We start from the raw sequence: 14,409 nt of genomic DNA, 5'->3' as shown, positions 1-14,409 counted from the left end.
CTCAGGATTACGTTTATTGTTTTTTTATTGTTTGTTTTTTTTTTACATTTTCTTTCACATTCCCCCACCCCCCGATTTCTTTTTACCCACCTTTATATCGAGGGTGCCAATAATTCAGGAGCTGGCTGTGTAATTCACAAGAGCGCCACAAAATTCACTCTGGAACCGCAGTCCACGTTAAAACATCTCTTTTATTACTTACAAACGAGTTGCGTTTAAGTACAGCGCGATTCACAGACACTGATTTCTCGTCAAATCTGGAACCTCTCGCATCAACCCAGAACTCTCGCATAGCATGCGGTGTATCGGCCAAACGCTGCGCTGGTGGGACGCAAATAAAATTAAATAAAAACTGTTACACGCTTCACAGTAATAAGCATCAAAAATATTGAGTGCGGAATGAGGACATGGCCACGGAATACGATACGTTCACGTTTTGTTTTTCTGATTAGTTGCACGAAACCTCAGGAATTTGCACGGCACAAACGCACAACATGCACATCTCACACATCTGACAGGAAAACGTTTAGGGGGAGGTGGGGGGCTCGTTTTAACTTTCGACTTAGTAACTAAAGATTTCACGGTATCATACCGTTAACTTTTTATTGTACAAAAACGTCATCATTTCGACTTCAAGCCATCGCTAGTTAATATCGTATTTTAAACGATCTCAATAATCCGATTTTATATTTAACGCTATCGACTATCTATCGATTATTCAATAGGAGCTAAAAGCGGTTTCGCAGACAGTAAGCTAGTTTTAGTGAAATTCACTTACATACGAAGCGCGTTAAAATAAGTTAAGATAACGATGCTATCCTAAAATAGCGAGATATTAAGTCAAAAGTGTTTTCTTTTGTTTTTGTTTGTTTTTACATCTTGCAGGACGTCTATAACGTAGGCTGCTTTCGCACTCCATGTACTGATATTGGAACAAAAAACAAACCCAGCTCACATTGTAACCATGACAACGCTAGCCGGTATTCCTTGTTACTATTATTAATAAAGATTCGATTTATTCAAACTACGCCGAAGCAGCTCGCTTCGAGCTTTTATGACGGACCGGCCCAAGACGTCTTAAAACGTAAAAACTCGCTCGCTAACGAGCGGCGTGTTTTTCCTCATACATCCGCAGGGCTGCCGTCTGATTGGTCGAGAAAGAAAGAAAAAAAGGCGATTTTCTGAAATCGGTCAGGATCACGTGTGAAACGTGTAAAAAAATATATATATATATATATATATATATATATATATATATATATAAATAAAAAAAGAGGGGAAGAAGCCTTACAGTCCTCGCTTGGCACAAACAGACTAGAAGTGTACTTTAGTCCAAAGACAAACTTTCTATTCCAGAAGTTATATAAATAAATAAATTAAAAATATCTTTCATAAAGGTAAATTGAAGGTAAATCAATCCAAAAAATAAAAACATTATACTTCTAATAAAGTGCAAAGAAAATGATTTTGTTATTGTCCTACATCATATCTGACGAAAATATTCAAAGGAAAAAAAAAAAGCACAAACATGATCAATCAATCAGTAATTAATCACAAGGTTCCAGTTTTACTGTGCTAGTGCTATGGAAAAGAAAGAAAATAAAAGTTAATGTGTAGATTTTGAGGTTTGGATTTTTTCTATTTTTTTTCCTATCTTAGTCAAGACCATGAAATAAAACGAAACAAAAACACATTTTAAGTCGGATTTTCGATTTCCTACAAGTGACTCACGCTTGTATAGGAAATGAAATCTGGATCATTGTGCACACGATGTTATTCCGAATCGTATTCTTTAAATGAATATTTATTTCCTTCCTCGTTCTGCACTTCTGATAACCGAGGAACACTTTTACATAGTGAACTCTACTCTAACTCCATCAGCCAGCTTTATTCCACCTGCTAATCACTCACTGCTCTGTGAAGACGCAATCATTAGAATAAAACGATAAACATCCACAACTAACGTGGTGTCTCATTGATTATGATTTCTAGGTCGTACGTACTGACACTTACTAAACATGGTTGTGTTTATCCCTCGCGTCCTGCACTTCTTGCTCTTCGGGGTCAGGACTCTCGGCTCGGATCTAAAAATAAATAAACAGATCAACAAAAACACACTGAAGCGCCAGCGATCTAATGTGGCACGTTATATAGGGGGGAATAAAGTTTGTGACGCAGTTCGTGTGCTTGTTGTTCTCGTCGTCGCCGGGCCCGAAATCGCATTCGGGTCACCGTATGGTTCGCGTGAACACTATTACGTTCCAGCGTCTGATCGTTATCATTCTACACACACACCCTGATTCACTATATAGGGCAAATAAACAGAGAATCAGGCCACCGTGGTCGTGTGCCAAACCACACACCCTAATTAGGCCATAGTGGACATGTCCCAAACCTCATGCACTCTATTCACTATTTAGGGCAGGTTAATGCCGTAGAGGAGAATCAAGCCACTGCGGATACGTCCCAAACCACACACCCTAATCCGCTCTCCAGGTCAGATACCTGCTATAACGAACATCTGCTGTACGTGACGTGTCCCAAACCGCACACTGTAGCCTCATGGGGTTGTGTACGTTTTGCCTCCTTATAAACGATCGATACGAAAATAACTCGTTATGTTTAGCTATCTTTCTGCTGCATCGATTGTTGCCATGGTTACATCTCAGAGATTAGCCTATGAACAGTTCCTCGCTGTGTAATTCCCCGACGTCAATTTCTGTCCAGCTGCGTGATGGCAACGGCAGGAGCCAAGACTAAATGCGCACCTACAGCCAAAACCGTAATTTAAGCTCGTTGTCACAGTTCCATTTCAGCGTTTTTTTTTGTTGTTAATGTTTTTTTTTACATAGTATCCCTTTAGATTAGCATAGGATTAGATTGAAATATTTCGCCACGTCCGCATTAGAGGCGTTCCGATATAAGAAAATCACAGGCAGGCGCCTGTCGGCCAGTTGGGAGCGAGTAAGCCGGGGCGTGAGTTCACTAGGAAGTTTTAGCGTTAGAAAATTGTGGGTTTGGTTTGTCGTAAGCGTGTTTGTAAGCCCCGCCCCAAACCTCCTCCCATTGGCTGACATCAGAGTAGACGCTGTTTAAATAGGTGTCATGTAAATGTTTATATCGAGACGCCTCCCCACATAGTGCTCTCTCTCTCACGTTCTCTCTCACTCTCTAGTTGTGGTTCTGGTGTGGTTTGTGGTTCTGGTCATGTGCGCTGTTCTGACCAGACGGCACCAAGTGGGTCACATGACCGATGCCCTTGGTCACGCCTTCTCGGAACAGCAGCTTTGCTCCGATGTGAAGGTATTCGGGGTGCTTCAGGAAGCGGAAGCATACTACGGCCCTCTCGCCGGTGCGCAGCTCCTCCTGCACAACACACACGCACACACACAAATATGCTACAATATATCGTGCCACATTTTGACATTCACAGCACTAACGCACCCACGACTACGGGTCTGTCAATGAGCAAGTAATGAGAGGACAACAAAACGGCCACGCCCACCTTGCCGAGTAAACACTCCACCGTGGCCGTCTGCCGAACGTTCCCGACATGGACTGTGACCTGGAAGCCACCGCGGAACGTCTTGGCGTGGAACAGCAGCACGATGGCCGCCTCAAACTGCCAGCAGATGGTGGGGTTCATCTTCGGACTCACCATCACCATGCCCTAACACACAAACACACACACACACACAGCGTTGTGTTGTTATATCAGCAGAACGTGCCGTAATTGTAGAAAATCAAAAATCTACACAGTATGTGGTCTGGCCAGGGGCGTCCAAACTTCTGCGTGCAGCTGTAGCCTCATAGCCTTACCTTGCGCAGTAGCGAGCGGTCGAAGTTGCCAAGCGCCAGCGTGGCCGCCTGCCCGGCTCGGAGAACCCTGCAGGCAGAACGGTTCCTCTGCATGCTGCACACCTTCAACCGCAAGAACTTCCCCTCGTCTGTAGGCCCCACTACCAAGCGGTCTCCCTCGCGACACACACCGCTACACACACACACAGAAAAATGTTAACATGGACACACTGTAGAAAGAGTATTTATCTTTAGTGATAGAGCGTTTATTTTAAAACAGTGTTTCGTTGTGAAAATGTTCATTTATACAATTACCAACGCTGGTTATTTTTGTTGTAATAGATTATTTTGTTTGTTTGCTTTCGTTTTTGTAGTGACAGATTCTTTTTGTTTGTTTGTTTGCTTTCATTTGTTTTCGTTGACAGTTTTCTCTTTTTTTTGGTTGTGTTTGTTGTGAGAGATGTTTGTTTGTTTGTTTTTTGTTTGCTTTCGTTTGTTTTTGTCATGACAATTTTCTTTTCTGGTTATTTGTCATTGTGACAGATCAGTTGTTTGCTTCCTTTGTTTTCGTTGCAACAGAAAATGCGTTTGCTTTTTTTTTTTTTTTTTACTGTGAGATTTGTTTCATTTGTTTACTCGGTTATCGTTAGGACAGATCGTTGTTTTTGGTTTAGATTTGTCGGTTAAGGGAGCACATGCTCGGCTACATTGTCCACTGATTTATCAGGCAAGCCACATCGCAGGACTCTGAGTGCCAGTGAATTCTGCATGGCATTCAGAGTCCTGGATGATGCAAAGTCTAACAAGCTTGCTAATCTACTCGTGCAAAGCAGCTAGCATAGCATGGGTATGATAAGTCTTTTCTTTTACCACAATAACCATGATCAGCTCAAATCTGAAATAATAAATAAATAAAATAACTATAGCTAGGGAATAGAAAAGAACTATCTTGATGGTGTGACAGCACAGTCCCGAGACCTATAGTGTGTGTATGAGGTAAAATAAAAATAAAACAACAGAACGACCATCGCCTGAGCACTCGCCTGTAGAGTGTTCCTCCGACGACTGTTCCTACATCAGGCACACTGTAGATCTCATCAACCTGCAACACACGGTCACGGCATAACATTAAAAATATCCATATTAAATTACGGAAAAAGAATTCCAGCTATATTAACTTTACTACCATTGAAAAAACTTTAATACTATTATAGTGTTGTTGTTTTGTTTGTTGTTATTTAGGTTTTTTTTTTTTTACAAACCCTGTCTCTCAGCTACGTTCTGATTTATGTCTCTTTTTTGCGTATTTTTTTGTACAATTGTCAAACATGTTATTAAAGCAGCTCAAAACCACTGTGCACTGAATTGTTGGCGATGTTAAATGTGTTTCTGATGAGTGTGTGTGTGTGTGTGTGTGTGTGTGTGTGTGTGTGTGTGTGTGTGTGTACCTGGAACTCGGTGAGCTGCTGCATGAGCTCCTCCTGCTCTTTGCTGTTGCTGAGCGGGGGCAAGATGTTGAAGAAAACCTTCAGCAGATCCAGATTCTCCCCGGAAACACTCGACAGTGTGAAGATCGGAGTGATGCTACACGCAGAGTCGGTGTGATGGGCGTAAAGCAAAGGAAACGATGCCAGACGTGTGTCTTAGGCAATAAATATAGCTTCATAAATATCTATATCGGTCACGCATACACACACAGACACTCGGCGCGTGTACCTGGAGGACTGGGCGAAGCGCTGGGCGGCGGTGACGGCGTCATCGCGGTTGGAGATCAGCATGGGAACCTTGTTGCAGCCGGGCAGCTTGAGCAGCCTCTCTAACTGCCGCACGGTCTTCTGTACAGCTCCGCCCACACACACGTCCACCTTACTGACCACCACGAACACGGGCACCTTCAGCGCCAGAGCCAGACCCAGGTGCTCCCGCGTAGTGCCCGCTGACCAACAGGAAGGGGAGGAGCAGACAGGTTTAGCCTTATATATACACACACACAGTATATAACACATTTCCTATGGAAATACTTGAATCCCATTGGTTGTAAAAGTGGGGTCCGCGGACTCCCAGGGGTCTGTGAGGAAAGTTCCGGAATAAAAAGCCTGAATAAATGAATTTCATGACACGTATTTACCATCCTGTTTTTTAAAAATGAAATCTGTGGGTTCTTGAAAATTCCGCATCATATTAAAGCGTCAAATTTCAGCCCTCAGAGTTCTGCGTTCTCATGTTATTGGAAAGCGGAGGCTTAAACCTGCACTCACCGATGCCCGTGTTTGCGCCCACGACCAACATGGCGAAATCAGGGCAGTAGCTGGTCAGGCCGAAGATGGTGGTCTTTAAGTACTTGTGGTGGCCGGCCAGGTCAATGAAGGTGATCATCTTCGACGAGCTCTCGCAGATCTCCTCCGCCGTGCGTGACTCACTGTAATTCACCACCTGCCGAGTGAATTACGACTGTTACAATGCGCTGGCACTGGAGACTCCTACCATAAATGTTCAACAAATGCATCCTGCACACGATTTCTTTCATCTGAGCATCCAGATTTAAAAAAAAACAAAGTCCCTGTGAATGAGCTGTTACTATAGTAGAAACGATAACGTATCAGAACAAGCGCGTTAATATAAACCTTCCGACCAATCCGTGAACCGAACAGCCCTCCGGGGGGTGTAACATCGCACGTCTGTCTCACCTCTCCTTTGCTGTTAAAACCGAGGATCTCGAAGCTGATGCTGGACGTGCGGCCTGTCTGGATTTCGTGCAGGTGCCGGAACAGGTTGAGACGAGCTCGGCCTCGTCCGTTATCCAGCTCGCCCTGCGTCAGGACGCCCAGGAGAGTGGACTTCCCCGAGTCGACGTTCCCCAGCACGGCGACACGCAGGTCCAGAAACTAACACGTGCATGAAGGCGACTATTCAGGAGACTATAACAATTAACACTGCAGGTACAACTGAGCGCGAAACGTCCACAACTATTTTACTGATCCGTAAGTCCAAATACACGTTGCCTGTTTGGAAATGTATTTATTTCAGTACCTTAATAGTCCACATGCTGCCTGTTGAATAAACCCTGCTACAGTTCTATGACATTCGCGCACTGACCTGCTGGTTATCCGGAACTTTCCTCACAAGGACCTCTGCGATTTTCCGGGGTTTGTCCGACTCATAATCCACTTCCCGCTCTCTCAGGAGTGTTATATCAGCGCCGACCCTGCATGCAATCACACACACACACACACACATACATACTAACACACACATATAACCCAATGACCCCAAAACCCAGTTACTTGGACATGGTGCATTAGTGACGAACACATGTGTCCATCCACTTGACCTAATTATAATATGATTACATCATATCCCATTATACTGCGATATGCATATAGAACATGCTTCAAAATAGAGTCACATCTTTTTATCTAATATTTGTAAGGCAGGTCAAGGTGAATTAATCAGTAGGGCAAAGGTACAAAGATAGGGTGACTCCATACTTCTCAGCCATCCGGCGTAGGGTGTTTATGGAGGCCTTCATGTCGTTATCGGTGAGACCCACCAGCAGGCCGTTGTCCTCGACGCCAATCTGGTAGACGGCCTCCCCTCGGCCCTCCTGCAGCCGCCACTTCAGCTGCGTGGCCAAGTGCTCAAAACGGTACTGCGTTGGGTTCACCAGCTTCAGCTGAGGACGGGACACGCGTCACTGAGAATGTGTGTGTGTAAGAGCTGAATTTTAATAGTTGCAGAGTGTATGAATCATATAGGTCACAATATTGAGTGGGAGATGCAGTACCTTGTACTCAATATTTCCCTCCTCGGCCTGAAACACGATAGATGACATTTATTACAGGATAATCCACACCAGTTTGACAAATTGAAAAGTTCAGCAGCACACTTGTAGCTGTGACGGTTGTTTCGCACTAACGGGTCTGTTGTGGAGTGTGTCCCTGGTTTTAGGGAATTTGGCTGAGGGGTATATGGTTTTGGGATATTTGTGATATTTTGTCATGGGATTATTTGGTGTGGAGACTTTTCGCTTTGGGGGGGCGCAGTTGTTAGTTTTAGGTAATTTGGCTGTGGTGATATTTAGTTTTGGGGCACTAAGCTGTAGCTATAATTGGTTTTATGGAATTGATCTGTGGGGTATTTAGATGTGGGGAATTTGATGGTAGGGCTTTTGACAGAAGGCGATTTGGTTTTGGGACATGTGGGTGTAAGGGTATATGGTTTGGTGCATTTGGCTGTAGGGTTATTTGGTTTTAGGGCATTTGTCTATGGAGTTGTATTTATTTTTTAGGAAATTTGCTTATAAGAATTTTTGGGTTTGGGGCTGTGGGGTATTTACATATGGGGAATATGATTATGCGGGTATTTGTTTTTGCAGTGGAACATTTGTTTGAGGTCTATTTTGCTTTGGGGTCATTGGCTGTAAGAGTATTTGGTTTTGGGACATTTGTCTAACAGGAATTAATCTCTTCTTGTTTGAAGTGAATATACTGAAGTATAATATAAGTACCCCTGACCTGCTGGGGCACTGGGGCAGCCAATCACAGTCTAAGGGTGGCAGCAAGGCAAACTCTCTTAGCATCAATTTAAATTTTTGTTGTTGTTGAAAATGATCAATAGTGGGTGATTTTAAGATTGATAAAGGAATATTTAGCCAGCTAATTAGCTAGTTAGACTTCCCAAACTACACAAAGCTACAGAGGATTGTAATAGCAGGCTATTTGAATAACATTTATATGTTTATTAAGCCTTTGTTGTTGGTGGTTGTTTTTTTTTTAAGTAATAAAAAAAATAGTTTAGCTATTAAAGAACATGAACCTTGAATAACGTTGTAATTCATTGTTCTACAGTTATATACAGCAACTAGCTAGCTACTAGCTAAGCTCAAATCGCCTCAGGAACATTCGCTTCACGCGCCGTTTTTGTGTTCACGCGCATTAATGTGAACGCCCGCTGCTGTAAACAAAAATTACCTCAGGGGGCAGAAACGGCGGCGGCTCGTTGGCTTTTTTGCCCCTCCGTCTCTTCCCCCTCCTCCTCCTGCCTCTTCTGCTGCGGGATTTGCGCTTGTGTGCGTTTTCTGTAACGGATCCGGGCCCAGGCGCGTGCGCTTTCGCATCCATGTTACCGCAGCGTTCAGCAACCTGCATGTCCACAAACCGGGACTCGGTTATTTCCTCCTCCTCCTCCTCTGTTATTCCTGAACAGTGCGTGGAAATGAAACTATATTTCGGTCTAAGAGAGCTGTAAGATTTAGGACAGAGGACCGAGAGAGATACACACTCTCAATGCGGCGCAGGCGCGCGCTGTGGCCGCTCAGGGTTGCCAGATTGGGCTACATTTAGGTCAACACTCTTTGATTTAAAGTGTCCATACGAAATATGTAACACAATATATCAACAAAATTATGTTTTAAAAGTCTTACATCTATGCATAATAATCATGCATGCAAAACATCCATCCATCTTTTATACTGTTTATCCTCCAGGGTAACCAGGAGCCTATCCCAGGGAGCATCGGGCACAAGGCGGGGTACACCCTGGACAGGGTGCCAGTCCATTGCAGGGAACAATCACACACTCATTCGTACACTATGGACACTTTGGACACATCAATCAGGCTGTCTTTGGACTGGAGGAGGAAACCGGAGTAACCGGAGGAACACCCCCCCCCAGCAAGGGGCGAACATGCAAACAACTCACACACAGGGCAGGCGTAGAAATCGAACCCCCAACCCTGGTGGTGTGAGGCGAACATGTGAGGTGGTGACAGGCAAACCTGTCCTGAAGGACCCCCAGCACTGCACGTTTTGTACGTCTTCCTCATCGAACACACTTGACTCAACTCATCAGCTCATTAGTACATTCTGAAAGATCTGTAAGTATTGGGTGTGTCAGATAAGACAAGACATACAAAATATGAAGTGCTGGGGGTCCTCCAGGACAGGTTTGAGAACCCCTGCACTAAGCAAAACGTGTCCAACACAATAGCTCGGATTCACAGCTTTGTGACGTTTTGTTTTTATTCGTATGTGCACAGATTGTGAAAGTAACTCGGTACTTCTGCATATAAACTGTACATGAACTGTAAATAAATGTTACTTGACAAATACAAATGCACACACAAACTACATGGCACACACACACACACACATACACCCCCGCCCCCTTCATGGCTGATTATGAGGTCATCGCATTCTGCTCTGATGTCATACAGCTCTAAGAATTCATTAAGATCTATAGAAGCACACAGAACACTGTTCTTCTCTTGTACTTTGCTGAAACACATCATTTACATGCTGTTGAGATTTGCACAAGGAAGCCGATATGTGGAGAGTATGAGGAGCACGAGAAACAGCAGAGACACACCGGTATGTCATTCATTAAGATAAATGTCATTTATTTGGAGAATTAAAGTAGAGAGTAAAGTTTTTTGTTGGGGGGCGGTGAGAGCATTTTCATTATGTACTAATGGTGTTTATTTGAAAATAAATACGAAGAGAAGAAGGATTCGAGATGGGATATTCTGTTCAAATGCGCACGTACGAGTAAAGTATTCAGAATGCTGTTATTTTAAAACTATTGAAGGAAAAAAAATGGCGGGAACGCAAACGTATTTCATTTTTTTGTATTCCGAATACGCACGGCTGTTACTGTAGTTCTACTTCAGTGCGGCACAGCTCCGTATTTAAGTTTTCCAAGAGAAAAATTTTGTTCATAGCTTGAAGTGAAAAAAAAAAAGACAAATAAAATAAAATCATTCTTGTACCCAGCTAGAACAGATGGAGTGTGAGCGGCAGGAATATCTATATTCCCGATGCCAGAGCTTGAGAGAAAAGGTTGCTGTATATGAGCAAATGCACGAAGCCATCAGGAGGCGAATCTGTGGCCCATCTGTCTGTGAGGAAGATCTCAGGAACAGTCTACGCTGCAACTCCAGGAACTACAATTCAACTGGTAAGCTGCAGGACTGAATTATGAACGAGTCTTAAAATACTTACAAATAGAGCACAGATAGTTTTAGATCAAAGAGGTGACTAACATCAACAGCGAGTTTAGCGTGAAAGAATTTATAAGGAAATGAACTAACAGTGGGAAAATGTTCTTTCTGTGGTTTAAGTTAACAGGATGGAGACAACCGAGAGAGCCGCCGTGAGAGGACTAGCTAGTCCAAGACAGAAAACAGATTTGAAGTTCCTAGATGTAGGCAGCAAAGAACCGGCCGTAGTTAACCAGAAAACAGAACCTGAAGCCAGCTACAACCCCACCGGCAATGTGGCTGCCAGAGAGCCAGTTGTAGTTAAGATCAAAACAGAACCTGAAGCTAGTCACAAGCCTGCAGGCAACATGCTTCTCAGAAAACCACCTGTAGTTAACAACAAGATGGGACCTGATGCCATGCCCGCAGGCACCATGGCTGCAATAAAGCTGCCTGTAATTAGCCAGAAAACAGGACCTGATGCCAGCTACAAGCCCGCAGGCACCATGGCCGCAAGAAAGCTGCCTGTAATTAGCCAGAAAACACGACCTGATGCCAGCTACAAGCCCGCAAGCACCATGGCCACAAGAAAGCTGCCTGCAGTTAGACAGGAAACAGGACCTGATGCCATCTACAAGCCCGCAAGCACTGTGGCCTCAAGAAAGCTGCCTGTAATTAGACAGAAAACAGGACCTGATGCCAGCTACAAGCCCGCAAGCACCATGGCCTCAAGAAAGCTGCCTGCAGTTAGCCACAAAACAGGACCTGATGCCAGCTACAAGCCCGCAAGCACCATGGCCTCAAGAAAGCTGCCTGCAGTTAGACAGGAAACAGGACCTGATGCCAGCTACAAACTTGCAAGCACCATGGCCTCAAGAAAGCTGCCTGCAGTTAGCCACAAAACAGGGCCTGATGCCAGCTACAAACTTGCAAGCACCATGGCCTCAAGAAAGCTGCCTGCAGTTAGACAGGAAACAGGACCTGATGCCAGCTACAAACTTGCAAGCACCATGGCCTCAAGAAAGCTGCCTGCAGTTAGCCACAAAACAGGGCCTGATGCCAGCTACAAACTTGCAAGCACCATGGCCTCAAGAAAGCTGCCTGTAGTTAGACAGGAAACAGGACCTGATGCCAGCTACAAACTTGCAAGCACCATGGCCTCAAGAAAACTGCCTGCAGTTAGACAGGAAACAGGACCTGATGCCAGCTACAAACTTGCAAGCACCATGGCCTCAAGAAAGCTGCCTGCAGTTAGACAGGAAACAGGACCTGATGCCAGCTACAAACCTGCAGACACCATGGCCTCAAGACAGCTGCCTGTAGTTAGACAGGAAACAGGACCTGATGCCAGCAACAAACTTGCAGACACCATGGCCTCAAGACAGCTGCCTGTAGTTAGACAGGAAACAGGACCTGATGCCAGCAACAAACTTGCAGACACCATGGCCTCAAGACAGCTGCCTGTAGTTAGACAGGAAACAGGACCTGATGCCAGCAACAAACTTGCAGACACCATGGCCTCAAGACAGCTGCCTGTAGTTAGACAGGAAACAGGACCTGATGCCAGCTACAAACTTGCAAGCACCATGGCCCCAAGACAGTTGCCTGTAGTTTGCCAGAAAAGACAACCTGAAGCCAGCCACAAGCCTGCAGGCAACGTAGTCAGCCAAACTCCAAGCCCTGGGCTTGATGAGCTGATTCAGCTGCTGAACCTGAATTACTAACTTTAATGAATTACTGACATTACTCGGAAAACTTACAACCTTACTGTGTTTTCCAAATCCAAAATAAAATGCTTTTTAATAAAGCAGTGTGACATGCTACTATAATTTGCATGTATGTAGCTATACGTTACAGATTGCATCGAGTGAGTTACACGACAACGTAACGTTTCCCAGGTGATACGCTGTGCTACAGTGGCTGTACATGGGAATACCTATGGTAATACATAGTACCAGAACAACACTAAAGCGATAACTGTTAACACATGGAGGACAACGGAACAGCACACATGTACAGTGGGTGGAGACAAGGCGAACACCTTCAGATTTCTCAGGGTTCATGTCAGCGAGGATCTCGCCAGGTCTCACGTAATGATGAACAATGTCCGTACATCCTAAGAAGCTTAAAGAAAGCTACAGGCGTACACTCCTACCATCAGGGAGACGCTACAGGGACGTGAAAGCATGAACCGAACGGCTGAGGAACTTCTTCACATCTTGTTAACACTGGTCTATATTTGCACTATATATATATATATATATATATATATATATATATATATATATATATATATATATATATATATAAAATACAATCCGATGCCCAGTGTCTTTTAACGGTACATGTTTACTGGCGGCGTTTTATTGTACGACAGCCTACCTACCTCACATTCGTACCTGTAGTATACTGTATATATCATACCATATTTGTAATGCACTGTATATATCATACGCCAACCTAGAGTGTAATTTATAACTGATTTATATCCCTTTCCCGTGTAGTATAGACGGTGACTGGAAGGAATGCAGAGTAAGAACCTTCACTGTACATTGTACAATAAATTCTTGAACTCTACTGTACGGTCTGCAGAAGGAGACTATGAGTTACTAATCCAACAATCAGGCTCTTAAGGATGAACTTAAATGTACACAAACGGAACTTCATGCATTCTTCCTTCATATAATAAGAAGAATAATAAGAAGAATATAAGGAAGAAGAATAATAAGAGGCAAAAAAAAATCCTTACTGTTGTTTTGTTGTATTCTTTATCATCATCATCATAGGCAGCATCAACAGGTGCTGGTAATTATAACATAGAATATTTTGTTATCATGGAAACTTACCCATAATTCCATCACCAGAGGTGGCAACTTTGCTAAAAACGAAAATACTAGCAGGCACAGAGAGGAAAAAAAAAATTGTACTACAAAATTAAACTACTGTGCGTATGTCACTGGATGAGACGCTAATTATATATAGTTATTTTTATTTAACAGTGAAGCAAAATCAGGTGAAACCACTACTTAATAATACGCACCATCTCCATGTGTTTTTTTTTTTTTTTGACTAACCAAGACCACAGCTCCACCCACTTTGTTTCTATTGGCTCTCAAACCTGAAGCTTGCGAATTCCAAAAGTCGTGTAGTTTAGGGCAGTTTTCAGGCGTCTCCCGTATCTCCGTAGCAACGGTCCAAAAAATAATAATATAATCGTTAAAAAACTACGACTAGACCTCTGCATCGACAGGAGGAGGTTTTGCAGGTCAGCGGCATATCAGACCTCAAATTTAAAAAAAAAAAAAAAAAAAAAAAAAAAAGGGCTCAAATTTTGATGGCACAACTGTATGTACGATAACCCTATCATTTTGTTTGAAAAACTTTTGCTACTAAAATGCGTCGAAGACGCATAACCTACGGCGAGGGTTGTTAAGTGGTTAAATGAAGGCTTGTTGGTATTATTAAGCTCTTGACAATGGAGATGTCGTGGTGGAGATTAACCATGCTGTTCCCCCAGAGCTCTGCTGTGTAAGTCTATTGATCGAGGTAAAATCCCACAGCCGTAAATGGATTACGGTAGGCCGAAGTGAGCGAACGTAACGGACACAGAGCTCGCCTCTATCCCTAAGCCGCTTT

At 43.7% G+C, this 14,409-nt stretch overlaps 2 protein-coding genes across 7 annotated transcripts; one reads left to right on the top strand and one right to left on the bottom strand.

The window, feature by feature from the left end:
• Nucleotides 1–171: 171 nt before the first annotated feature.
• Nucleotides 172–9,101, bottom strand: gtpbp2b (GTP binding protein 2b). Of its 6 annotated transcripts, XR_008393604.1 has the most exons (14): nucleotides 8,769–9,101; nucleotides 7,583–7,609; nucleotides 7,287–7,471; nucleotides 6,895–7,003; nucleotides 6,486–6,683; nucleotides 6,057–6,231; nucleotides 5,515–5,734; nucleotides 5,247–5,382; nucleotides 4,842–4,900; nucleotides 3,820–3,991; nucleotides 3,506–3,670; nucleotides 3,225–3,366; nucleotides 2,014–2,084; nucleotides 172–321 (listed from the first exon to the last, which is right to left on the bottom strand). XR_008393604.1 is itself a non-coding variant. In XM_053676577.1 (13 exons), the coding sequence occupies exons 1-12, from the start codon at nucleotides 8,943–8,945 to the stop codon at nucleotides 3,172–3,174; spliced, it is 1,818 nt and encodes a 605-aa protein (XP_053532552.1). In that variant the 5' UTR covers nucleotides 8,946–9,101; the 3' UTR covers nucleotides 172–2,084; nucleotides 3,157–3,171. The 6 variants fall into 6 exon arrangements, 5 of the variants coding, with proteins under 5 accessions (XP_053532552.1, XP_053532553.1, XP_053532554.1 ...); XM_053676577.1 differs by having other exon boundaries at nucleotides 172–2,084; nucleotides 3,157–3,366; XM_053676578.1 differs by having other exon boundaries at nucleotides 172–2,084; nucleotides 3,169–3,366.
• Nucleotides 9,102–9,849: 748 nt separating this feature from the next.
• LOC108259434 (uncharacterized) lies at nucleotides 9,850–13,009 on the top strand. Its single transcript, XM_017458951.3, has 3 exons — nucleotides 9,850–10,165; nucleotides 10,568–10,751; nucleotides 10,915–13,009. Exons 1-3 carry the CDS (start codon nucleotides 9,890–9,892, stop codon nucleotides 12,495–12,497), a joined length of 2,043 nt encoding a protein of 680 aa, XP_017314440.3. The 5' UTR covers nucleotides 9,850–9,889; the 3' UTR covers nucleotides 12,498–13,009.
• The last annotated feature ends 1,400 nt before the right edge of the window (nucleotides 13,010–14,409 follow it).

Source organism: Ictalurus punctatus, chromosome 27, assembly GCF_001660625.3.
Source record: "Ictalurus punctatus breed USDA103 chromosome 27, Coco_2.0, whole genome shotgun sequence".
NCBI classification, from domain to species: Eukaryota; Metazoa; Chordata; class Actinopteri; order Siluriformes; family Ictaluridae; genus Ictalurus; species Ictalurus punctatus.
The sequence above is the reverse complement of the archived record's forward strand: the minus strand, read 5'-3'. Positions and strand labels throughout refer to the sequence as shown.